Below are 25203 nucleotides of genomic sequence, written 5' to 3'. Positions count from 1 at the left end.
CTTTGGCATAGTCAATAAAGCAGAAATAGAGGTTTTTCTGAAACTCTCTTGCTTTTTTGATGATCCAGCAGATGTTGGCAATTTGATCTCTCGTTACTTTGCCTTTTCCAAATTCAGCTTGAACATCTGGAAGTTCACAGTTCACGTATTGCTGAAGCCTGGCTTGGAGAATTTTAAGCATTACTTTACTAGCATGTGAGATGAGTGCAACTGTGTGGTAGTTTGAGCATTCTTTGGCATTGCCTTTCTTTGGGATTAGAATGAAAACTGACCTTTTCTAGTCCTCTGGCCACTGCTGAGTGTTCCCAATTTGGTGGCATATTGAGTGCAGCACTTTCACAGCATCATCTTTCAGGATTTGAAATAGCTCAACTGGAATTCTATCACCTCCACTAGCTTTGTTTGTAGTGATGCTTTCTAAGGCCCACTTGACTTCACATTCCAGGATGTCTGGGGTCTACATGAGTGATCACACCATCGTGATTATCTGGGTTGTGAAGATCTTTTTTGTACAGTTCTTCTGTGTATTCTTGCCACCTCTTCTTAATATCTTCTGCTTCTGTTAGGTCCATACCATTTCTGTCCTTTATCAAGCCCATCTTTGCATGAAATGTTCCCTTGGTATCTCTAATTTTCTTGAAGAGATCTCTAGTCTTTCCCATTCTGTTGTTTTCCTCTATTTTTTGCATTGATCACTGAGGAAGGCTTTCTTATCTCTTCTTGCTGTTCTTTGGAACTCTGCATTCAGATGCTTGTATCTTTCCTTTTCTCCTTTGCTTTTCACTTCTCTTCTTTTCACAGCTATTTGTAAGGTCTTCACACAGGCATTTTGCTTTTTTGCATTTCTTTTCCACAGGAATGGTCTTGATCCCTGTCTCTTGTACAATGTCACAAACCTCTATCCATAGTTCTTCAGGCACTCTATCAGATCTAGTCCCTTAAATCTATTTCTCACTTCCACTGTATAATCATAAGGGATTGGATTTAGGTCATACCTGAATGGTCTAGTGGTTTTCCCTACTTTCTTCAATTTAAGTCTGAATTTGGCAATAAGGAGTTCATGATCTGAGCCACAATCAGCTCCTGATCTTGTTTTTGTTGACTGTATAGAGCTTCTCCATCTTTGGCTGCAAAGAATATAATCAAGTCTGATTTCGGTGTTGACCATCTGGTGATATCCATGTGTAGAGTCTTCTCTTGTGTTGTTGGAAAAGGGTGTTTGCTATGACCAGTGCATTTTCTTGGCAAAACTCTATTAGTCTTTGCCCTGCTTCATTCTGTATTCCAAGGTCAAATTTGCCTGTTACTCTAGGTGTTTCTTAACTTCCTACTTTTGCATTCCAGTCCCCTATAATGAAAAGGACATCTTTTTTGGGTGTTAGTTCTAAAATGTCTTGTAGGTCTTCATAGAACCGTTCAACTTCAGCTTCTTCAGTGTTACTGGTTGGGGCATAGACTTGGATTATTGTGATATTGAATGGTTTGCCTTGGAAATGAACAGAGATAATCTGTCGTTTTTGAGAATGCATCCAAGTGCTGCATTTCAGACACTTTTGTTGACCATGATGGCTTCCAATTTCTTCTAAGGGATTCCTGTCTGCAGAAGTAGATATAATGGTCATCTGAGTTAAATTCACCCATTCCAGTCCATTTTAGTTCACTGATTCCTAGAATGTCAACATTCACTCTTGCCATCTCTTGTTTGACCACTTCCAATTTGCCTTGATTCATGGACCTGACATTCCAGGTTCCTATGCAATATTGCTCTGTACAGCATCAGACCTTGCTTCTATCACCAGTCACATCCACAACTGGGTATTGTTTTGCTTTGGCTCCATCTCTTCATTCTTTCTGGAGTTATTTCTCCCCTGATCTCTAGTAGCATATTGGGCACCTACTGACCTGGGGAGTTCCTTTTTCAGTATCCTATCATTTTGCCTTTTCATACTGTTCATGGGGCTCTCAAGGCAAGAATACTGAAGTGGTTTGCCATTCCCTTCTCCAGTGGACCACATTCTGTCAGCCCTCTCCACCATGACCCACCCGTCTTGGGCGGCCCCACGGGCATGGCTTAGTTTCGTTGAGTTAGACAAGGCTGTGGTCCTAGTGTGATTAGATTGACCAGTTTTCTGTGAGTATAGTTTCAGTGTGTCTGCCCTCTGATGCCCTGTTGCAACACCTACTGTCTTACTTGGGTTTCTCTTACCTTGGACGTGGGATATCTCTTCACGGCTGCTCCAGCAAAGTGCAGCCACTGCTCCTTACCTTGGACGAGTGGTATCTCCTCACCACCACCCCTCCTGTCCTTCAACATGGAATAGTGTAAATATTTTTTAATATTTACATTAAGATAAATAAGCAAATTATTATGAAATAAAACAAAAATTTAGAGAACATTTCAACATGCTTATTTTGCCAAATACAACAAGATACCAGGAATAAACAGAAGAAATTTCTAGAACCATCCTGTCTTTTGTTTTTCATCACCATAGGGTGATTGGTTATATTTTATTCAGTGTATTGTACATGTGGGTGTGAATAAGATGGAACTTGTCTCAAAAAGAAATGAGCAAAGAATATATGTTGTCAACTTGTCTAAAACATTTTTCATGTTCTGACTCATTTTTCTTTGTATTGTCATTTCAAGATATTTTGATTTTTGTTTTTTAATTTGACTATTATAAAAATCTTGATAACTCAAGTAAAACCTCATGAGAATAATATAAACAATTGTAATGGAAAGTGAAAAGATGATAATAGCAATCAGCACTGCAATATTTCTTGTCAGAGTTCTTTATCACTTAGAATAGTCACAAATCCCATATTAATTTGACTTTTTAACCTTTAGTTTTTACTTTGGTGGAAGAATTTCTTTAGAGAAGCAATTTCTTTCTCTTTGCTATTATTTATTTGCAATTAAAACAATTATTAGCCATACTTTGATATGATTATTTTAGAGTGGTATAGAGGATAATTATGCAACTATTTATTAATCTATGGGTTCAATGAAGTTTAAAGACTTGATGTTCGAATCTTATGGAATGTAACCCCTTTTTCCAGAGGGAAGTGAACATATTCACGCACTTATGTCATTTAAAATAAATCAACACAGGTTCGTAGAGGCACCTCCTATTCTAGGCATGGTCAGGTACAGGGAAGAGGAGCAAGAGATATAACCAACTAAGCCTGAATATACTGAGAATTAAGATGAAAGCCTAAGGGGGTTCTCTGGTGGCTCAGTGGTAAAGAATCTGCCTGCCAGTGTAGGGGACCTGGGTTTGATTCCTGTCTGGGAAGATCCCACATGCCATGAAGCAACTAAGCCCCTGAGCCACAACTACTGAGCCTGTGCTCTAGAGACTGGGAACCACAACTACTGAGCCCACACACCACAATGACTGAAGCCCACCCATCCTCGGGCTCATGCTCCACAACGTGAAAAACTACTGCAGTGAGAAGCCCACGCACTGCAAATAGAGAGCAACCTCTGCCTGCCACAGCTAAAGAAAAGCTTGCACAGAAATGAAGATCCAGTACAGCCAAAATATAAATACGATTATAAAAATTTAAAAATTAATGGTAAAATAATTTTATAAAAAGATGAAAACCTAAGATGGAAGTGAAAATGTCACCTAGAATTAAGGATACACTTAGGCGGAAAGTGAACATACTGAATCATGAATCAAAGCAAATTGGAAGTGGTCAAACAAGAGATGGCAAGAGTGAATGTCGACATTCTAGGAATCAGCGAACTGAAATGGACTGGAATGGGTGAATTTAACTCAGATGACCATTATATCTACTACTGCGGGCAGGAATCCCTCAGAAGAAATGGAGTAGCCATCATGGTCAACAAAGAGTCCAAAATGCAGCACTTGGATGCAATCTCAAAAACGACAGATGATCTCTGTTTGTTTCCAAGGCAAACCTTTCAATATCACAGTAATCCAAGTCTATGCCCCAACCATTAACACTGAAGAAGCTGAAGTTGAACGGTTCTATGAAGACCTACAAGACCTTTTAGAACTAACACCCAAAAAAGATGTCCTTTCATTATAGGGGACTGGAATGCAAAAGTAGGAAGTCAAGAAACACCTGGAGTAACAGGCAAATTTGGCCTTGGAATACGGAATGAAGCAGGGCAAAGACTAATAGAGTTTTGCCAAGAAAATGCACTGGTCATAACAAACACCCTCTTCCAACAACACAAGAGAAGACTCTACACATGGACATCACCAGATGGTCAACACTGAAATCAGATGGATTATATTCTTTGCAGCCAAAGATGGAGAAGCTCTATACAGTCAGCAAAAACAAAACCAAGAGCTGACTGTGGCTCAGATCATGAACTCCTTATTGCCAAATTCAGACTTAAATTAAAGAAAGTAGGGAAAACCACTAGATCATTCAGGTATGACCTAAATCCAATCCCTTATGATTATACAGTGGAAGTGAGAAATAGATTTAAGGGCCTAGATCTGATAGATAGAGTGCTTGATGAACTATGGACTGAGGTTCGTGACACTGTACAGGAGACAGGGATCAAGACCATCCCCATGGAAAAGAAATGCATAAAAGCAAAATGGCTCTCTGGGGAGGCCTGACAAATAGCTGTGAAAAGAAGAGAAGTGAAAAGCAAAGGAGAAAAGGAAAGATATAAACATCTGAATGCAGAGTTCCAAAGAATAGCAAGAAGAGATAAGAAAGCCTTCTTCAGTGATCAATGCAAAAAATAGAGGAGAACAACAGAATGGGAAAGACTAGAGATCTCTTCAAGAAAATCAGAGATACCAAAGGAACATTTCATGCAAAGTTGGGCTCGATAAAGGACAGAAATGGTATGGACCTAACAGAAGCAGTAGATATTAAGAAGAGATCTTCATGACCCAGATAATCACGATGGTGTGATCACTCACCTAGAGCCAGACATCCTGAAATGTGAAGTCAAGTGGGCCTTAGAAAGCATCACTATGAACAAAGCTAGTGGAGGTGATAGAATTCCAGTTGAGCTATTTCAAATCCTGAAAGATGATGCTATGAAAGTGTTGCACTCAATATGCCAGCAAATTTGGAAAACTAAGCAATGGTCACAGGACTGGAAAAGGGCAGTTTTCATTCCAATCCCAAAGAAAGGCAATGCCAAAGAATGCTCCAACTACCGCACAATTGCACTCATCTCACACACTAGTAAAGTAATGCTCAAAATTCTTCAAGCCAGGCTTCAGCAATATGTGAACCGTGAACTTCCAGATGTTCAAGCTGGTTTTAGAAAGGGCAGAGGAACCAGAGATCAAATTGCCAACATCTGCTGTATCATGGAAAAAGCAAGAGAGTTCCAGAAAAACATCTATTTCTGCTTTATTGACTATGCCAAAGCCTTTGACTGTGTGGATCACAATAAACTGTGGAAAATTCTGAAAGAGATGGGAATACCAGACCACCTAATCTGCCTCTTCAGAAATTTGTATGCAGGTCAGGAAGCAACAGTTAGAACTGGACATGGAACAACAGACTGGTTCCAAATAGGAAAAGGAGTACGTCAAGGCTGTATATTGTCACCCTGTTTATTTAACTTATATGCAGAGTACCTCATGAGAAACGCTGGACTGGAAGAAACACAAGCTGGAATCAAGATTGCCGGGAGAAATATCAATAACCTCAGATATGCAGATGACACCACCCTTAAGGCAGAAAGTGAAGAGGAACTAAAAAGCCTCTTGATGAAAGTGAAAGTGGAGAGTGAAAAAGTTGGCTTAAAGCTCAACATTCAGAAAACTAAGATCATGGCATCCGGTCCCATCACTTCATGGGAAATAGATGGGGAAACAGGGGAAACAGTGTCAGACTTTATTTTTCTGGGTCCAAAATCACTGCAGATGGTGACTGCAGCCATGAAATTAAAAGACGCTTACTCCTTGGAAGGAAAGTTATGACCAACCTAGACAGCATATTCAAAAGCAGAGACATTACTTTGCCAACAAAGGTCTGTCTAGTCAAGGCTATGGTTTTTCCTGTGGTCATGTGTGGATGTGAGAGTTGGACTGTGAAGAAGGCTGAGCACGGAAGAATTGATGCTTTTGAACTGTGGTGTTGGAGAAGACTCTTGAGAGTCCCTTGGACTTCAAGGAGATCCAACCAGTCCATTCTGAAGGAGATCAGCCCTGGGATTTCTTTGGAAGGAATGATGCTAAAGCTGAAACTCCAGTACTTTGGCCACCTCATGCGAAGAGTTGACTCATTGGAGAAGACTCTGATGCTGGGAGGGATTGAGGGCAAGAGGAGAAGGGGAGGACAGAGGATGATATTGCTGGATGGCATCACTGACTTGATGGATGTGAGTCTGGGTGAACTCCGGTAGTTGGTGATGGACATGGAGGCCTGGCGTGCTGCGAATCATGGGGTCGCAAAGAGTCGGACACGACTGAGCAACTGATCTGATCTGATCTGAACATACTGAAAAAAGATGCAGAAAATGGTAAAGATTTCACAAAAAAACTAGTAGAACTAATAAACTTGGCGCTGTGTTTGCAGAATACAAAATCAGCATACACACATTACTTGCACTTCTGTTCACAATCAACAATCTAAAAAAGAAATCAGGAGAACAATTTCATTTACAATAGTATCGAAAATAATAAAATATGAATAAGCTTAACTAAAGACATGAAAGACTTGCACACTTAAAACTACTAAATGTTATTGAAAGAAATTAAGGAAGACATAAATGGAACGATATCCCATTTTTATGAATTGGAAGACTTAATATGTTAAAATGTCCATATTATACAAAGCTATCTACATTTCCCCTAGTTTTTCAGAAATAGAAGAAATTAGTTAAAGTGTATATGTAACCGCAAAGAACCCTCAATAACCAAAGCAATCTTGAGAAAGGAAAACAAAGTTGAAGACCTCATTTTTTTTTTTTTTTTAAATCAAGTTTCCTTGTTATGCTGGGTTAAAAATCTGAAGTCCTTAAATGTCCAGAAATAATCCTCCCAAATGTATGTTTTAATTCATTCTCAGTGGCAGGGCTTTCAGTATCTCAGTGGACTGAGGGATCCTTCCATATCTACAGCTTGGACTTCTGCCGCTGACATTGGCCTGGTCTCTCAGGATCTTGGCTTTTCTATCAGTTATCAGGTCTTTCATGAACCATGCTTTTAATGATTTTAAAGAGTTACTAAGATTCAATCTGAGATTATAGCATTATGCCCACAATTTTAAAAATCTCAAAAGCAAGCCAGTCCCCACTCCCAGAATAATGAAACAAGGCACATTTTCATTCCCAGAATCCAGTACAGAAATTATCAAAGAACATAGCTGAAACTCAATGGCATTTGAAAGAAAGATAAAGTCTCTCTGATTTTAGCCTCACTAGGATGTCCACTAGTCTGTACCATTTATCTGAAAGTCCTGACCTGCAAACTTAGAACCAGGAGGACGTTTCTGGCCTAACGTTGACTGGTCGCTACGAATTTGCCATGTGCAATGCACAGCCCTGAGCACCTATCACACATGGACCCTGGAGTTATTCTTCCTCTTTGATGATCTGTTCACACTGCAGTACTGACCTGATTATGGGTTCTATCCAGTAACATTATACCTCCAGTTATGATGTATAGATTCTATGGTCCTATGGAGCCATAGCCATTTCCACTGCCTCTGGCTATGGAACTGCATAGACCAAAGAAGCCTGCCTTTTAGAGAACAGTTCTTTCTCCAACGTAACTGACAAATTCCATGTCAGCTTGGGTCCACATATAAGGGGATTAACTTGAGCCTATGGTAACAAATGTGTCAATGCTGACAAGTTCTGGAAAACATACTTTCCTCACAACTAAGTCTTTGTCTCAGTCAAGCCTGCTTGGGAAAAAACTACCTGAAGAGTAAGCCAAGGTGAGTAACTGCCTGAGTATTTCCTGCCCTGAAAACTCCTGCCCACCCCAAAGTTAAGAGCCAGGTAAAGTTCTCTTTATACTAAAGACCCTCCAGGTACCCTATTCATTCTGCTCCAGGCATTCGCTCAGCCACCTGCAATTCCCTAGGGCCCCTTTTCTTTATACCAGACCTTTACTTAAGTGGCTTGACAGAAACAGCCACTCTCCCATGCGGTAAACTACAGCCAACTGCAGAGTCTTATTGTTGGTGTAGTGGGTTGAATGATGACCCCCAAAAGGACACATTCATGTTCTAATTCTCAACTGTTACCTCACTTGGAAAAAAGGTCTTTGCAAGTTTCATTAAGGATCTTGAGATGGGATTTCCATATTAATCAGATGGGTTCTTAATATGATGACAATTGCCCTTATTAAACAAGAAGGGCAGAGGGCAATTTGGACCAGATGAAGAGAAGATACAGAAACACAAAGGGAGTGAAAACAGAGACTAAGTGATGTGGCCTCAAGCCAAGGAAGCTACTAACCACTGGAAGCTCAAAGATACAAGGAGTGGCCTCTCCCCTAGAACACCTTTAGGGAGTGCAGCCCTACTGACACCTTGATATCAGACTTTTGACCTCTAGAACTGTGAGATAGTACATTTTTATTATGTTAAGACTCCAAGTTTATGCTGATTTGTTACAGCAGGTACTGGAAACTAATAGGCATACATTAAACCTTTTCTAGACTTCAGCAGTTAACGGCATTTAACTGCATAAGCCGAAGTATTTTCAAATAGTCAAAAGTCCCAACATCCCACCACACATTAAAGACCAAGGCACAAGACTACCTTGCATGGAAGCATGGAAACATTTCCACGTGGACATTTTCCTCTCCAAAAAGTCTGCTCCTTTCTTTTTATTTCTCAGTGTTTCCAGGTAACACACCAAATGATGCATTTGTGCAAGTACAACAGGTACAACACCTTAATTACATCTGGGTATAGAGTTAATTAAGAAACAAGATAACAGAGCGAAGATGGAGGTCAGAATATTCCTGGTACTGACCTAACCCTGGCTTAGAATCCAGTTTGAATGAAATCATCCCACAACTGAACCCCAGAAATTACTAGTCCATAACTGAACTAGTAATACACAGGATGACAGAAACAGAAGACACCAACTCCCACTCTCAAGGGAGAGAACAGAATTAGTTAAGACAAACATGTCCACTTAATTCTTTTCAAGCTTCCTATATAAGTCACTTGATCACCCCGGGGTGGAGTAAGTAAAGAAGCAGGGCTGAAATTACCTTAAGATCTCTCTTGACAGGATTGAAACATCAAGATGGGAAAAGACCATTCCTTCACTCCCCACCACCACCACTCCCAGCATTAAAAAATAATAGCCTACATTTACAATGTAAAACAAATCAGAAACTACTTTAGTTCTGATTCACTCTTAGTATTATTAATAGCTAATCAGGAGCCTTGTGCAAAAACATCTTGATTAGTTGCTAATAAAACTCTTTAGAGGTAGAGCCCTCCATATGCCTCAAAGGGAAGATGTAGACCTCTTATGCGTCAGGATTTTCTCACCAAAAAGTCACACAACGTCTTTACTATTCCAGGCAAGTATAGCCTAGCCCTACCCTCATTCCTGCTTTACTTGGATTACCAATAAATATATAGACGGAAATAAAGAAGAGATATCAGGTAGAAATACATAAAATGGTAGGTAAAACATTGCAAGTGGAGTCAAGTACCACCACCATTCACTACAGTAGAAGTGAACATTCAGCACCAACAGTAATGTTTTTTCCTGTTATGTCTGGAAAGTGATAATAAGTCATATGTACCTACCTTTTTAAATTTATTCAGATCTCATTTTTGTATTAACTACTGCATACCAAGTAACATGCTAAGGCTGCATCAATGGATGAAGAAAAGGTAGTCCTTGGCCCCAAGGAATGTTGCCCAGAAGAAGCCCGAGATATGTAAAAAAATCCAACTACAATACAGTGTAGCAAGTGCAACAGTCAGGTATGTAAAAGTGTAATGAGAGCAAAAAGGAAAGAGTGATCACAACACTAAACAGAAGACAGCATAAAAGAGATAATATGTAAACTGAGTTTTGACAAATGAAGTGGGTTTTCCAGGTGCCCAAGAGGGCGGAGAGAATTCTTGGAGGAGGGAAAAGCATAATTCAAGATAGTGAATTGTTCATATAATCCTAGAAGAGAAGCAGGGAATAACAGAAGAAATACTTGGATACAGGCATCATGAATATTTGTATGTTTCATTTTGGCAAAACCATTCTAATGGAAATTTTGAAGATCAACTATAGACGGGATAAACAGAACTAGTAATTACTGCAGGAGACACTAGAACCAATCTCTACTATAATCTACCAGAAAGAAACAAAACTATTTCAACGACAACACGGTATCACAGAAGGGGCTTTTTATTTTATTTTTTTATTTTTTTTAGTGTATTAGGTGTCACTTAAAATTTTGACTCCACACTGTACTTGCTTTGGGATCTTGAACAAGACTCATACCTTCAGCTAGTCTCAGTATAGTGAGTGTATGTGATTACCTACATCTGTATCTGCAATGCAATCTTAATGTAAATTCAAGTTCAGGTCCAAGCCTAGGTTCTCTGTGACTCCTCTGGTTAATTCAAAAGCTATCTCTCTCTTCTTCGTTTGGCTTCTCTATGGAAATATCATGTCTATGACTTCTTGGGGTCTTTTGTTGTCGTCTGTTTTTTAAATTGAAGTATAGTTGATTTACAATGGCATGTTAGTTTTAGGTGTACAGTTCAGTGATTAATTTAAATATACGTCCTTTATCAGATTCTTTTCCATTAATAAGTTATTCCAAAATATTGAGTATAGCTCCCTGTGCTATACAATAGATCCTTACAGGTTATCTGTTCTATGCCTTCTTTGAATTACTGTAGCGCTCGTTGTCTGTATCATTTATATGTTTCAGTCACGTTATGACTGAAAACAAAAAATTTATATTTGCCCATGCCCTGGCCTGTACTTAAAAAGTGTGTTCATTGATTTCATATTCATTGGCTACATTTTAGACACCGTGTTAGCTCGTGGTTCCAGATATTAGTAAAATATAGATATTCATGATCAGAAGGTCACAGTCTTTGTGGGAAAACAAACAAAAATAAACAATCTGTGTCTCAAACAGCTGTGTACTTTCCAAAAAGAACACACCTAGTTGGTACAGTAAATACATATATCACAGATAATGTATCAATAGTTATTTGGTGTTAATAACTTCAAATAACTGCTTTTCTACTTTGAAGAAATAATGATTACATTTCACCAGGAGCTCAATACCCCTCTGAGACTGAGGGCTTCACTTCCATCCTCACTCACCACATTGCTTTCTTATATGAAAATATACAAGTGTGTACATACTCTCTATTAAAAGGACTATCTGGCATGAATTTCTGACAGCATGAAGAAAAACTCAAGAGGTTTAGAATTTTAGTTCTGAGATCCATCCAAAAGTTCAGATGCCCTAATTCAACTTGCTTGGCTGGAAAATAGAGCTGTAAACTCACAAGAGTAGATGATCTTTTAAGAATTTCAAAACTTCCTGCTACTAATTAGAAATCCTAGAAGAATCAAATTAGATTAGATCAGTCACTCAGTCATGTCCAACTCTTTGCGACCCCATGAATCGCAGCACGCCAGGCCTCCCTGTCCATCACCAACTCCCGGAGTTCACTGAGACTCACGTCCATCAAGTCAGTGATGCCATCCAGCCATCTCATCCTCTGTCGTCCCCTTCTCCTAGAAGAATAGCTTCTTTTAAAATACACTGATAATATGCTTTACAGCTTAATATCCAGCAGCCTATGTTTCAGTTAAGTGAGCTTCAGGAAAGAAGGAAACTTGTGGTTTAGTTGCATTTACTTTGGAGCCTCTGGTCAAAACAGCTACTTCTGTGCTCAGCCATTTTTTCATCTTTAAAAAACATGGTTACAGAGATGGTGCACAGGTTCATGTGTCATTGTATTCATTTGTTTCAGAATGCCAATAACATTGAAGCTATTACTGCAAAGAGTGGGATGTTATTTGGTGTCATCTAGTGCAACTCTGTTGAAATAAAGAAAAGGAAAGGGGTCTAGAATAGCTACAATTTTCCTGAGAACACAATTATTTTATGGTAAATCTGGGACAAGAATCCTGATCTCTTTGATCCCATTCCATTCTTCTTTCACTGGGATCTGAACAACCCAGAGAAATAAATGTGCTGTGTTCTGTTACTGGTGCAGGACTTGGCAAGATTGGAATTGTAACACTATGTATGAAGAATTATCTGGAAATTCTTAGAACTAAGTGAGATACATCCCAGGTATATAGAACACTATGTTTTATGAAAATTCTGTGGAATGAACCAAACTGGTAACTGAAGTGTGCGTGCTGTGCTGCAGTTTAAAGTAGGTAGGGTGAATTCAGCATGAAATTCATTCAGCTGAATTTCATTCAGCATAAAAATTAACATCCAAACAAACTCTTCATTGCTGAAAGTGTCCAAAGCTGCTAGCTTCATCTTGTACCTAAGGCATCTGAAAGAATCATGTTAAAGGACTTCTAACCACCCAAATGTCCCATATCTGACTCAATAAGTATCATTATACATTATGGGTATTTTTCTGAGTGACAGAGAACAATATCCTGGCTGAACATCCCTCTGCCATGACATAGAGATGATGGTTTCAAGCTATCTTGAAGGTGTTGGAACCCACTTTATCCATTGCTAATATTAACACAGGACAAAACTTAATATTCTCTTTGCTCTCTATTTGTTAAATCACTTCTTGCCTTTATTAAAATGGATGGACCATAATTGAGTCTGTAGTATGTGTATCATTGGAAGCTGAACACATATTTGTCGGTTTTATTAACATCACAGATTTCTAGGGAGCGTCTACTCAAAAACTAAGTCTGCTTTCACAGTTGCAAATAAATTATGATATAATTTTGAACAAATTAAGCTCATCATAAAGGAAAGATACTGATACTTACTATAACCCTGTCCTTGAGGGGCTCTTGTAAAGCACTAAATAAAGTAATAGAGGCATGCACACATGCATAGATTTTCAGTGATATCTGTGCACACTTAAAAAGAACTCTACACAATATATTATAAAAATCTTGATGCTGTGTATCCCTAGTTCCCAGCTCTCTCATTAAAACTATCTAACTTAACAAGACCTTATCTATTAGGATACCTATCAGAGTATTCCAAATTCTACTTCTTATAGCACCCTGTCCCAATCATTTGCCTTCCTCTTTTCATTAGACCTCATCCAGAAGCCCTGGAGATTTGTTTATTAATTTATGTACATATTTAGTTATGTGGCCAATTTCTTAATCCCTTATCAAATTTCAGGCACCATTCTTTAGTATGTTTTATAGGTTGATGACACAGCAGTGATCAACACAGATGAATATACCCTCTCTCCAATTGAGGGGGCAGACAAAAATATACAAGCAAATATAAATATATAAGTATAAATATGTAAATAAAAATTAAATAGATGCATAGAATAACTAGTATATCAGGTAAGTGCTAGAGAAAAAATAGAAAGCATGGTTGGGAGATGGAGATGGCTGATAGAAGGTACCTGCCACGTGAAATTAAGTAATAAATGAAGGCTTTATGGGGAAGATAAAATTTATCAAGGAATTTAAGGTGGTTGTGGAAGGGAGCAAGGTGCATATCTGGGGAATAAATATTATCAGCAGAGGGAACAGTCATATGGAAAGAGAAGGAGGCAAGAATGTGCCTAGAGTATTCAAGGAACAGAAAGGATGTCAGTTTGTGGGAAATAGAGTGAGCAAAGTAGAGAAGAGAAAGAACAAGTCAGGGAAGAAACAAAGGCCTAGATTTGTAGGCCCATGGAGGTACTCTGAGGACTTTGCTTTCTGCTTAGAGTAAGTCGCTGAAGAGATCTGAGCAATACAATCTGATTTATGTTTTAACAGGATCCCTCTGAATGCCCTGTTGATTAAAAACTGCAAGAGAGTAAGGACAAGCTCCGGAAGACCAAGAGTTGACTCAAAGACATGATTTACTAAAAAATGCACCTCTTACTCAGTGACAATGTAGAGCAGAGACTGGCAAATAACTGCTCACAAATCATTGTGAGCTCAGCCTGTTTTTTTTATGACCCGTGAGCTAATACTGAACCTCACATTTTGAAAGACTGCTGAAGAAAGAGGAGGAGGAGAAGCTACAGAAACTGTATACGGCCCACCAAGTCTAAGATACATATTTAAAAATCCAGAAAATGTTTTCCAACACCTGATGTAAAGCATCTGGTTGGTAGTAGGTCCACAATAAAATTGGGAGGAGGAATACATGAATGAATTAGCTGCTGAAAATATTGTAAAGTGACAGGTATCAAGAAACATTTACAGCTTCACCCTTAACCTTCAGAAATGATGTTATTTTCATTGAGCTGTTGAAAAATATAATCTAACTTTCAAAACAACAAATCAGAAAGCATCTTCTCACATAAGCAAGGTCATAAATCACTGTCAAGTAAAACTGAAGTAGCAACAAATCAATTACAAAAAATATTTTTATGGACTTTTAAACTTTAGAAAGCATTGTGTGTTCATTATCTAATGTAATCCTCAAATAAATTTCATGAAATAGTTATTATTTTCCCATTAGAAATTAGGAGAAAGTAATGGCAACCCACTCCAGTACTTTTGTCTGGGAAATCCCATGGACAGAGGAGTTTCACGAGGAGTCAGACACGACTCAGCGACTTCACTTTCACTTTTCACTTTCATGTACTGAAGAAGGAAATGGCAACCCACTCCAGTATTCTTGCCTGGAGAATCCCAGGGACGGAGGAGCCTGGCGGGCTGCCAGCTATGGGGCTGCACAGAGTCAGTACATGACTGATGCAACTTAGCAGCAGCAGCAGCATTAGAAATCACCACATACTAAGTCCTTAGTGATTACCCAAGAAAAGCTGAAATCTTGAGTTGTTACACCTATTAATGCCAAGGGGTTTTTTTTTTTTTTTTCCCCTCTATGGGAATGTTGGATGCTAAAACTGACAGGGATTTTCAGCTCAAGATAGCAGACTAGGACACATATTTACTTTCTATTCCTTCTGAAACCATATTTAAATAAAAGTGTAGAAATACCAAAGTTAATAAGCCAATAAAAGCCAAGATGTTGTGGAAGTCATCAACTACAGAAAGATTTCAACATATTTCTAGAAGGCAAAAAATGAAACAGAGTGATGAATAAAATAATTAAGGAAAGATTGTCCTAAGAAGGGTCTGCACAAAGCCAGTCAGCTTTTGGTGAGTTCTGGTTTTAGTAAAGGGCAAGGAAAGACGAGGAGCTGAAAAACAAGGAAATTAGAGTTATTTTAGGGAAAAAAGTTACTTGAATGAGCTCCAGAGACCACTCAGCCTGATGCCATATTAATTCATGGATTACAATGGATTGTTGGTAAGCAAGACAAGAAAACAAGGAAGAAACAAAAATCAAGAGATCATTCCTTACTGAACTTCTCAAACAAGATCAAGGAATTATGGTTAAATGCCACGGCTGTAAATCATTTCTGCTCCTAGAGAGGTCAGATAGAGCTTATGATATTTCTCGCTTTTTTCAGACATAATTTAGGTCTGAGAAAAAGCTTTTGTGTCCTCCAATCTCGAATCTTATTGGGGATAGAAGTCCAAATTTGCTCTGACATACTATAAAAAGAATCTCAAGAGCAGAGGGCAAAACTAATTTATAATATATGAATTATGTCCAGTGTTATTTTAAATAGATTTTAAACTAAAATATATAAAGTTTCACCGATCAATACAATTCTGGGTTCTGAAACCTCTACATGTCACATGCCTGATGTATAACACACAATGTCAGCTCAGGAGAAAGAAAATATTCCAATGAAGTAAGCCAAAGAAACAAGATTCAAACTCAATAAAACCATGTTAGACTAGGATTTTTAAGTTCTTTCCTATTATTTTGAAGCTTCTACTTTGTGAATAATAACATGTTTCCCTTGTCCTAGACACCCAAGAATGTGTCTTCTCTCCTGGGCATAAGAATCTCTAGAATTACACATAGTAGTAAAGAGTGGCCCAAGCTGACATGCTCACAGTGACCAAATTGTACTATTTTAAACTGACACAGGGCTCCACTATGAAGCTGCAATAAATGATGTATTTGCTTTCTAGACATGAATGAGTTGCCTTACTGAACATACTCCAGGAAGGCCATCCATAGAAATTGGCTTCTAATCCATACAGAATAATTCATTGGTAAATTTCTTTCAGGAAAGCCCACGATTTATCTAGACTATGATCTTTACATATCTGGATCCTTCAAACTAGACCAAAGGGAAAACCTCCGCTGGTGCTATGCTGACAACTGATGGTCCCTAACCTGCATCTTCTGAGATCAGAACCCAGTGCAGTAGGTGATCAATTCATGAATTGAGCAAAAGAAAACCTTCTACAAGGTAGGATACAGGCTCATTCTAGGTATGACACTTAGGGCTAAGTGCCATAAGGAGTACAAGAAAAGAACAGTAACACATGAAGCATGTATGACAAGGAGGCACCACAGCCCAAAGCAAGCTTGGTTCAAATCCTGGCTAAGCCATTACCATCTGCACACCCTGAAGAACAGTCTAAAGTTTAACTGTTGTACTAAATTTCTAAAAAGAAGTGAAGAAAGAGCCTTACCTGCCAGGAAGGGAGGTTATGGGGTGCAGCATCCGGCCAGGTGAGGGCTCTGCATTCCCTGCGGGCTGGAGATGATGGCAGAGGAGCAGCAGTGAAGAAGGTGCTCCTGGCTCCAGGCTTCGCAGAGAAGCTGGGAAGGTCCCCATAGGTGCCGGACCACCCCCCGACAGGGTGGGTGGCTCCTGCACTCAGCTTTGCACAGGCCTCTGAGACCCACGCAGGGAAGGGCTGACCGATAGAAACGCAGGCACCAAGGTGGCTGCATGATGAGGTGCTAGACAGGATGAGCTCTGGAGGAGGAGGCCCCCACAGTCCTGAACAGTCTCTGCATGGTGGCCCATCTGGTGCCAAACTCCTGGCACCCACAGTGGGAAGCCTCGGCTGCTAGAGAGTTCAGGAGGGGTCATGCGCTGGGGCCCCGCCCTTTGCCCCGTAATTTGCCACGTGTGGGCTTGCAGCCCAGTTTCTCTGTGATGCGTATACCATGGACATGTCACAAGTGCCAGGCTGAGAAATCCTGCCTCCAGTGCGTATTTGACCACGAGAGGAGTCAGAAGCTGGGTAGACGCTCTCCCAGTTTCACACTCTATTCTCAGGGCGTTTGGCGCACAATCTGTCCTATATGGGCAATTTACTGTGTAAATTTGTTTCCGCGCTCCGCCGCCGGAACCCGCTGGGCCGTCGCTCGCTGGTTTTGCCCTCTCGGGATGCCATCACATCTGGCCGGGGCCACCCCGCTGCTCCAGCTCCTGCTTTACACCCTGGTCACAGGCTGCTCAACCAGGATCGATTACCTTTATCATCCAGCTTTTACATTGCGCCGAAAAGGCAGTACCCCATCCAGCAGGCTGGGTACTCCCCTGTGGGCGTCCTACCCGTGACGAACTTGAGGAACTCGCCAAAGAAGCAGCCTGTCTTGTCCACTCGTAATTCCATGATGTTCGGACCTTCGAGAACCGTCAGAATTCCTCCACCGGGGCGCAAAATTACTCTCCTGCGTTCACTAACTGAGCTACCTGCCCGGGTAGTCAAGGTTGGGAACCCGGTACCAACCAGGCACCTCCCACTTGGTTGCACAAAGGAGAGTGAGGCGATGGTCCAAGAAGAGCCCAGGGAAAGCATAACAAAGGAGGAAGGTCACACAGAGGCCGAAGGAGAGAACAATGGAAAGATAAGTCTGTACTGCGACCGGGATATAACAATGACACCCAGGCCCCAGGAGCCCAGCGGGGTCCTCACGTCCCTCCAGTGCAGTCCTGAGCCTCCAAACCTCCCCCCGGTGCACCCAGAAAGCAACTTCAATGAGAAAGCCCAGGTGTCTTGGAAGAACTCTTCCTCTGAAAGCCTCGCCATCTGCTTAGACGACACTGCTGGAGACAGCCAGCCTCCCTCGCAGCCCGGCCCCCTGGCCAGGGTGCTCTCTGCCTCAAGTCCGTGCTGCAACCTGCTGCCCGAGAGGCCAATAGAAGAAGTGCTGGGTGAAGACCACCGACCCAGCTCCCCGGAGTCACTGATGTCTGGGAAGGCGCTGCAGCGTGAACAACCTTCAGACACCCCACGGACCAGTTCTTCTGCCCTGGGATCTGCCCGCAGTAGGCACCCCCTCAAGCGGAAGAGACCCCTGCCGGTGTTTCTGCCCCTGCCGCCACTGCTGCCACCACTACCACCACCGCTGCCTCTGCTGTGGGGTCGCAGTGACCTTCCGCTGCCTCCGAAGCTTCCAGGCATGACTCTCGCCAAAACCTGGGGCACCCTGAAACAACGCATGGAGCGTCAGCGAAACAAAATCCTGAAGGATGTAAGGAAGGCTATGCGACGCTGCAGTGCCCCTCCACCTGCCCCAGGGACCACAGGCTCCCTGGCTCCGGTCAGTCACATTTTGGAGGTCCCTCCTACCACCACCCACTTGGCAGAACTGTCCTCCAGATTCCCCAGTCTGGCTGGCCTTCCACCTTATACGGATCAGGAGGCAAGATACACAGCCCCTGCATCCTCTCATTCTGCGATTCCTGCAGATTATCTTTTCCCTCCAGTTTGGAATCCCATTGTGGGAATTACCCTTAAGGAGGACGAAGGCACTCGGTGTTCAGTCAAAGCAACACCACCTTTTACTTCTGACCTCTCCACACCTCTGAGCACCCCAACCCTCTCCTTCCAGCCACCCTCCTACAAAAATGAATCCCCAACACCCATGTGTGTAGATTCTCCCCCTCCCTTAAACTTACTCACCCCTCTTCCAGACCCTCCCGTCCCTCCCCCTGTTCTAACTGAGCAGCCCATTACTTCTACTGCCATCCCTTCTACCACCACAGTCATGGCATCTACAAGTGTGCCCTCTCCTTCAGATTCGGGCATCACGGACATGGACACTACTCCCCCTTCTCAAGCTGTAATTTTTCAGTCTCCCCCAGGTATTGGGGTGGAGCAGACACACACTGCAGAGAGACCAGGCACCACCATCCAATTTGTGCCCATGGTCTCCCGCCACGCTTCAATTTTTAACTATCCCTTTGACTCCCGAAACAACCCTCAGCCCACATTTGCGACCACTGATGAGCAGAAGAGAGCCTCTGTCTTGCCCAGCCCCCCATCTGGGGCTCCCGCTGCCGACTTCCCCAGGCCCCCGTTCGGGACTCCTGCTGCCATCTTTCCCTGGCCCGCACCTGGGAACCAGGCTGCCGTCTTCCCCGGGCCCCTACCTGGGAACCAGGCGGCCATCTTTCCCGGGCCCCCACCTAGGACTTCGGCTGCCATCTTCCCCGGGCCCCCACCGGGGAACCAGGCGGCCGTCTTTCCCGGGCCCCCACCTAGGACTTCGGCTGCCGTCTTCCCCGGGCCCCCACCTGGGAACCAGGCGGCCGTCTTCCCCGGGCCCCCACCTAGGACTCTGGCTGCCGTCTTCCCTGGGCCCCCACCTGGGAATCAGGCTGCCATCTTCCCCGGGCTCCGACCTGGGGATCAGGCTGCTGTCTTCCCCTGGCCCCCACCTAGGACTCTGGCTGCCATCTTCCCCGGGCCCCCACCTGGAAATCAGGCTGCCGTCTTCCCCGGGCTCCGACCTGGGGATCAGGCTGCTGTCTTCCCCTGGCCCCCACCTAGGACTCTGGCTGCCATCTTCCCCGGGCCCCCACCTGGAAATCAGGCTGCCGTCTTCCCCGGGCTCCGACCTGGGGATCAGGCTGCTGTCTTCCCCTGGCCCCCACCTAGGACTCTGGCTGCCATCTTCCCCGGGCCCCCACCTGGAAATCAGGCTGCCGTCTTCCCCGGGCTCCGACCTGGGGATCAGGCTGCTGTCTTCCCCTGGCCCCCACCTAGGACTCTGGCTGCCGTCTTCCCCGGGCCCCCACCTGGGAACCAGGCTGCCGTCTTCCCCGGGCCCCCACCTGGAGATCAGGCTGCCGTCTTCCCCAGGCCCCCACCTGGGAATTAGGCTGCCGTCTTTCCCGGACCCCCACCTGGGGCTCCAGCTTCTGTCTTCCCTGGGCCCCCATTTGGGGATCAGGCTGCTGTCTTTCCCGGGCCCCCACCTGGGGCTCCAGCTTCTGTCTTCCCTGGGCCCCCATTTGGGGATCAGGCTGCCATCTTCCCCAGGCCCCCATCTGGGGCTCCGGCTACTGTCTCCCTTGGCCCCCCATCTAAGGCTCTGGCTGCTGTCTTGCCCAGCCCCCCACCTAGGGCCCCAGTTGATGTCTCCCTTGGTCCCCCATCTACAGCCTTGTCTTCCCCAGCCTCACTGTTGAGGACTCCTGCCGGTGTCTTCCCCATCCCTCCATCTAGGGTTCTGGCCGCTTCTCCCTTGGCCCCCCATCTATGGCTTTGGGTCCTGTCTTCCCTGGCCTCCCCGTCTAGGGCTTTGGCTGTTTCCCTCAATCCCCAAATCCTGCCTCAACCAGCACCCCAACGATGGCTTCAGCTCCTGTTTCCCACAACCCCTCATCTATGGCTTCAGCTCCTGTTTTCCCCAGCCCCACATCTATGGCTTCAGTTCCTGTTTTTCCCAGCCCCTCACCTATGGCTTTGGCAGTTATCTATGCTCCAGCAGATGGCATCTCTACAGATGTCAAACCAGTCTTTGACATCGATGCTATGCATACAACACCTCCTCCTCAGACTGTTATTTTCCAGTCTACCTCTGACTCCAAGGAGAACCACTACCCATATCACATGGCTATTCTTGGTTCTGAGAACACAGCGCCCAGTGGTGGCAATGCCTGGACCCAAGCCTCAACTTATTTGCCTGTGGATTTGGTCAACAGAGGTACCCATGTTTCAAGTGAAGCTTGAAACCAGAACTCACCATTCAGCCCACATCTGGGGCCAACAATAGGAAGAAGCCTAACAAGTCTATTCCACTGGGAAACCCATTAGCCCTAGAACAAGATAGAAAGCTAACATCTTCTGCAGTCCAGCCACCCAGAGGAAGCAAAATGGATTCAGGTTTGCCAGATCCCCTGTCTGCTATCACCACCATCAACATGCAGCCGGCCTTTGTCTACAACTCAGGTATTTTCCCCAGGGATGTATTTGCTACTACTGGTTTTGGAGTGGATACCACAGTGCCCAGTACTGGAGACAGTAGCTTGCTGTCTGCTAGTACCATATCAGGCCCACTGTTGATGGGACCTGCAGCCTCTATGGCTGGTGGGAGTTTTGGGGTTGGTATGAATGCCCTAGGCCTCACTTATTCAGAAGCATCTGGCCCACCTAACTTTTGGACAGAACTGTGTGGGGCACCCAGCACCACTTGTGTTCCTACTGTGGGCCAGATCACCTGGGGGTCATCTCATTGCAGCATGGCTGCTGCAGTATGAAGGGCAAGCCACCATCCCAGCATCCAGGCACATATCTGCTTTCAACTTGAATCCCAATGCCTGGGGTCTACCTGAGCCGAATCCAGGTGGTAGAGTGATGGCAGGGGACACCACCATCCTTATGGTTAGAGGTCAGGGTGTTACCACTTCCCATCACTGCACCTAGGACCCATATGAGTGTAGAAAATCTACAGTTACAAATCCCATCACCATGGAGAAGAAATTTGTGTTAAGGAACAAGTCAATTTCCACTTTCCACCAGAGCAACACTGCATCCATTGGATTTGCAAGTGTGAGACCCACCCCTGGCTTGGAACCCACCTGTCCAAGATGCAAGTGGTGGTGGTATAGGAGGGAACAACATCATTCCCAGGATTGGAGGACCTGGTATCCACACTTCCCATCAGTACACCTGGGGCCCACCTGGCCAATACACCATGGGTGGAACATATGGGAGGAGCAACATCTCATCTAGGATGGGAGGCCCCAGTGTCAACACCTGCCATTGGACTTGGAACTCACATATGCAAAGCACAGAGCGGGCGTTGGGGGACAGCACCACACTTGCTATGACTGGGTACACGTCTGGTGTTCCATTCACACAAAGCACCCAGGCCTCCCCAACCCAAACCCACACAGTACGACGGGGGATAGCACCATATATACTTAGAGAGGAACTTCTATGCTCAAAACACCTGGGACCCCAACTCAGGGCACCCTTCTGACTTAGGAGGAGCACAGCGTTGTGTTTAGCAGCTCCTGGTCAGGGAAGCTGCGTCTGTGCTCTGGGTCTGGTACTTTTATCACCTGCCCAGGATTTCATTGGAGCATTAGCGAACTCCTTTCTTCTGTGAAAAAACTCAACAAATAAAGAGCATATCTTGTTCTGCAGATTCTGTGCAACGATGAACGGGCTTTGCTGGAAAACAACTCTGCCCATTTGAGTGAAACTGTTAACCTGCTGTCTTCCTACAATGAGCCAAAGGACCACACTCGCAGCCGTGTGCAGGAGTGTGTGTTGTATGTGCATGGGTGAGGAATGTGGGTGTGTGTGTGTTGCAAGGTGAGAAACATATGAGCCCAGTTCAGAACTATATACCAGACTTGAGAAGTTCCATTTGGAGGATGGAAAATAAACTGCATGTATCATTCACTGTGCCATCCCTGGTTTGACTGTAAACTTGGCCAACCCAAACTTCTGGCTATTTTCTCTACACGTGCAACAGGCAGGGTGCCCACTGCTATCTTTAGCTGCTTCCTCTCCACTTATCCATTTGCCTCAATGGTCCCTTATCTTTCCCAGCTTTATGTACAAACATGTATATATGTAATTTATACATAAATAACTTATTCTTGTTAATCTACTACTGTTTATGTGTCTTTACTCTTTGATATATATGAGTCATGATGTGTTGAGGCAGACTTGAGGTTGCAAAATTTTCTGGGTCCCAGTGACTGGGTTGTGGAGTGAGGCACACATTATGACCGTGTGTGCAGACTCCTGAAATCTGCTTTGAGTGTAAGGAGTGACAGTCCAGGAAAAACTAAGGTCCAGAGGAGGGAGAGACAGGGCAACTCATCCTTTTCTGTCTGTCTCTCCCCCCGCCCCCCACCCCACACTACTCTAACCACACTAAAGGCTAGATAATCTCTGATATGTGAAGAGGAAACACAGTTTATGGTTTTAGTTTTTGAAAATGTTTAAATGTCTCTTTTGTGCATCTTTTTATCCAAATGAGACTTAGGCCAGTCATCTTTGTACATTCCCACTTCACCCAGAGAGGATGGATTTTGTATCCAGGTTCATGTGTCTGGTGAAACAAAGGAAGAGTCCATGCCTGCTCTGTAATTGTTGAAAATTTAAGTTTACTTCAAGTTTATCATACTGCTTAAAGTATCAGAAAAGATTCTCTTGAATAACTGGCCTGGTTCTGAAATAGGCTGCTAAAATACCAAACATAAGAGTTACAACTGTGTCCAGTTCTTGCAGACCCTAGAGTTCTGCTGGGCCTCCCTTAGGTTCAATAAAGGCAAAATTCCTGACTCTATGCTGCCTATCTTTTAGTCAGAGGGGAGAACAGAAATCAACGTAAATTATCTGACAAGTTGGTGGTGTGGTTTAGTTGCCAAGTTGTGTCAGACTCTTTGCAACCCCAGGGACGGTAGCCCACCTGTAGGCTCCTCTGTCCACAGGATTTCCCAGGCAAGAATACAGGAATGGGTTGCCATTTCCTTCTCCAGAAGCTCTTCCTGACCCAGATAAAAGACCAGGTCTCCTGCATTACAGGTGGATTCTTTACTGACTGAGCCACCAGGGAAGCCTAGTAACAAATGCAATCGAAATTAAGCAGTATATGGGAAATTGACCTTGTGGGCAGAGAAAAAAAGTTTTCAAGTTAAACCATAGACAGGATAAGTCTTACTGGGAAGGTGGAATTTGAACAGTGTAGAGGGAGGCAACTGAGTCAAATATCTGAGGAAAAAGCATTCCAGATAATGGGAATAACCTCTCCAAGGCCCAGAAGAAGGATACCAGTGTCCTCAGGGAAAAGCTAGTAAATAATGTGGCTGGAATAGAGAAGAGGAAAAGAGGATGGAGAAGATGTGGATTGAATTGTGGCATCATCATTCATTGATTGTGTGATCACAAAGTTAATTCAACCTTCAAGTGTTTCAGTGAAATCAGTGATTTTCCTATGGCCAGTTTACCTCACATGAGTTTTGGAAGGATAAAATAACACAGGGAAATGAATTATAAGCCACTGTTATTATTCTACACATAAAGACAGAGACAGATACAAAGCGTTAAGACTGAATTCTTTTGTTCCCCTCCACAGATTCATATATTGAAACCCTATCCCCTTGTGTGTGATGGAATTAGGAAATGGAGTTTTTAGGAGGTAACTAGGTTTAGAAGGGGCCATGAAGGTAGAGCTGTCATGATGGGATTAGCTCTTATAAGAAACAGAAAAAACACTAGAGCTTTCTCTCTCCACCACGTGAGGAGGACACAGCAAGAAGATCGCCATCTACAAGCCAAAAATGACGGACTCACCTGGAAGTAGATCTGCCTTGATCTTAGACTTCCCAGAAGTGTGAAATGTCTGTTGTTTAAGCCACTTAGTCTATGCTATTTTGTTATAGCAGCCTGAGCAGACTAATACAGGTAGGTAAGTAGGGAAAGGATGATTGATAGATACATAGATGGAGATAGAGCATGCATGTGTATACTTAATGAATTACTTCAAATGTCTTCACCAGGTAATTCAAATAGGAGATTCCCATTTTAAAGGGAGCGTAAAAGTGCTTGCTTTCATGAAGTATACAGATGGAAAAATACGGTAACTCCAGCCTAAAAATGCACAGCACTGAGCCTAATGCAATATTTCTGAGATTAGTCCCACAAAAACAAAGAACACCATCACAGAGAGCCCGACAGCCTCCTCCCGGCACCCTGCCGCCTGATTCATTTACTCTAAGTTGTTTGTTACAACTCCAGAGGATCAAAGCTCCTGCTCCCTAACTTCAGAGACTCTCCTTCCCTTTGTTGTCAGAACGGCCTCCCAGAAGCAGGGTTGAAATCCAGTTTGCTTCTAACAGTCCCACACCTTCTCTTGGCCTTGCTGGCAATATTACCAGGGACAATTTTTAAATTTTAAAATTTATAATGCTTTTCATTGAAAAAAAGAACCCTTCAAAACTGAAAAGAACAATTCTGATTAGGCAAGCACTTAACAAATGTACGAGATGTAAAGA

General features: G+C 43.3%; 1 protein-coding gene across 1 annotated transcript; it reads left to right on the top strand.

Moving 5' to 3' along the window:
• Positions 1 to 5609: 5609 nt before the first annotated feature.
• On the top strand, positions 5610 to 22600 carry NPAP1 (nuclear pore associated protein 1). The gene has a single exon (XM_086414358.1). The coding sequence runs from the start codon at positions 17259 to 17261 to the stop codon at positions 20064 to 20066; it is 2808 nt and encodes a 935-aa protein (XP_086270484.1). The 5' UTR covers positions 5610 to 17258; the 3' UTR covers positions 20067 to 22600.
• Positions 22601 to 25203: the final 2603 nt, after the last annotated feature.

This window comes from Bos grunniens, chromosome 8, assembly GCF_055505025.1.
Source record: "Bos grunniens cultivar Pamir isolate PY7600 chromosome 8, Bosgru_T2T1.0, whole genome shotgun sequence".
NCBI classification, from domain to species: domain Eukaryota; kingdom Metazoa; phylum Chordata; class Mammalia; order Artiodactyla; family Bovidae; genus Bos; species Bos grunniens.
The sequence above is the reverse complement of the archived record's forward strand: the minus strand, read 5'-3'. Positions and strand labels throughout refer to the sequence as shown.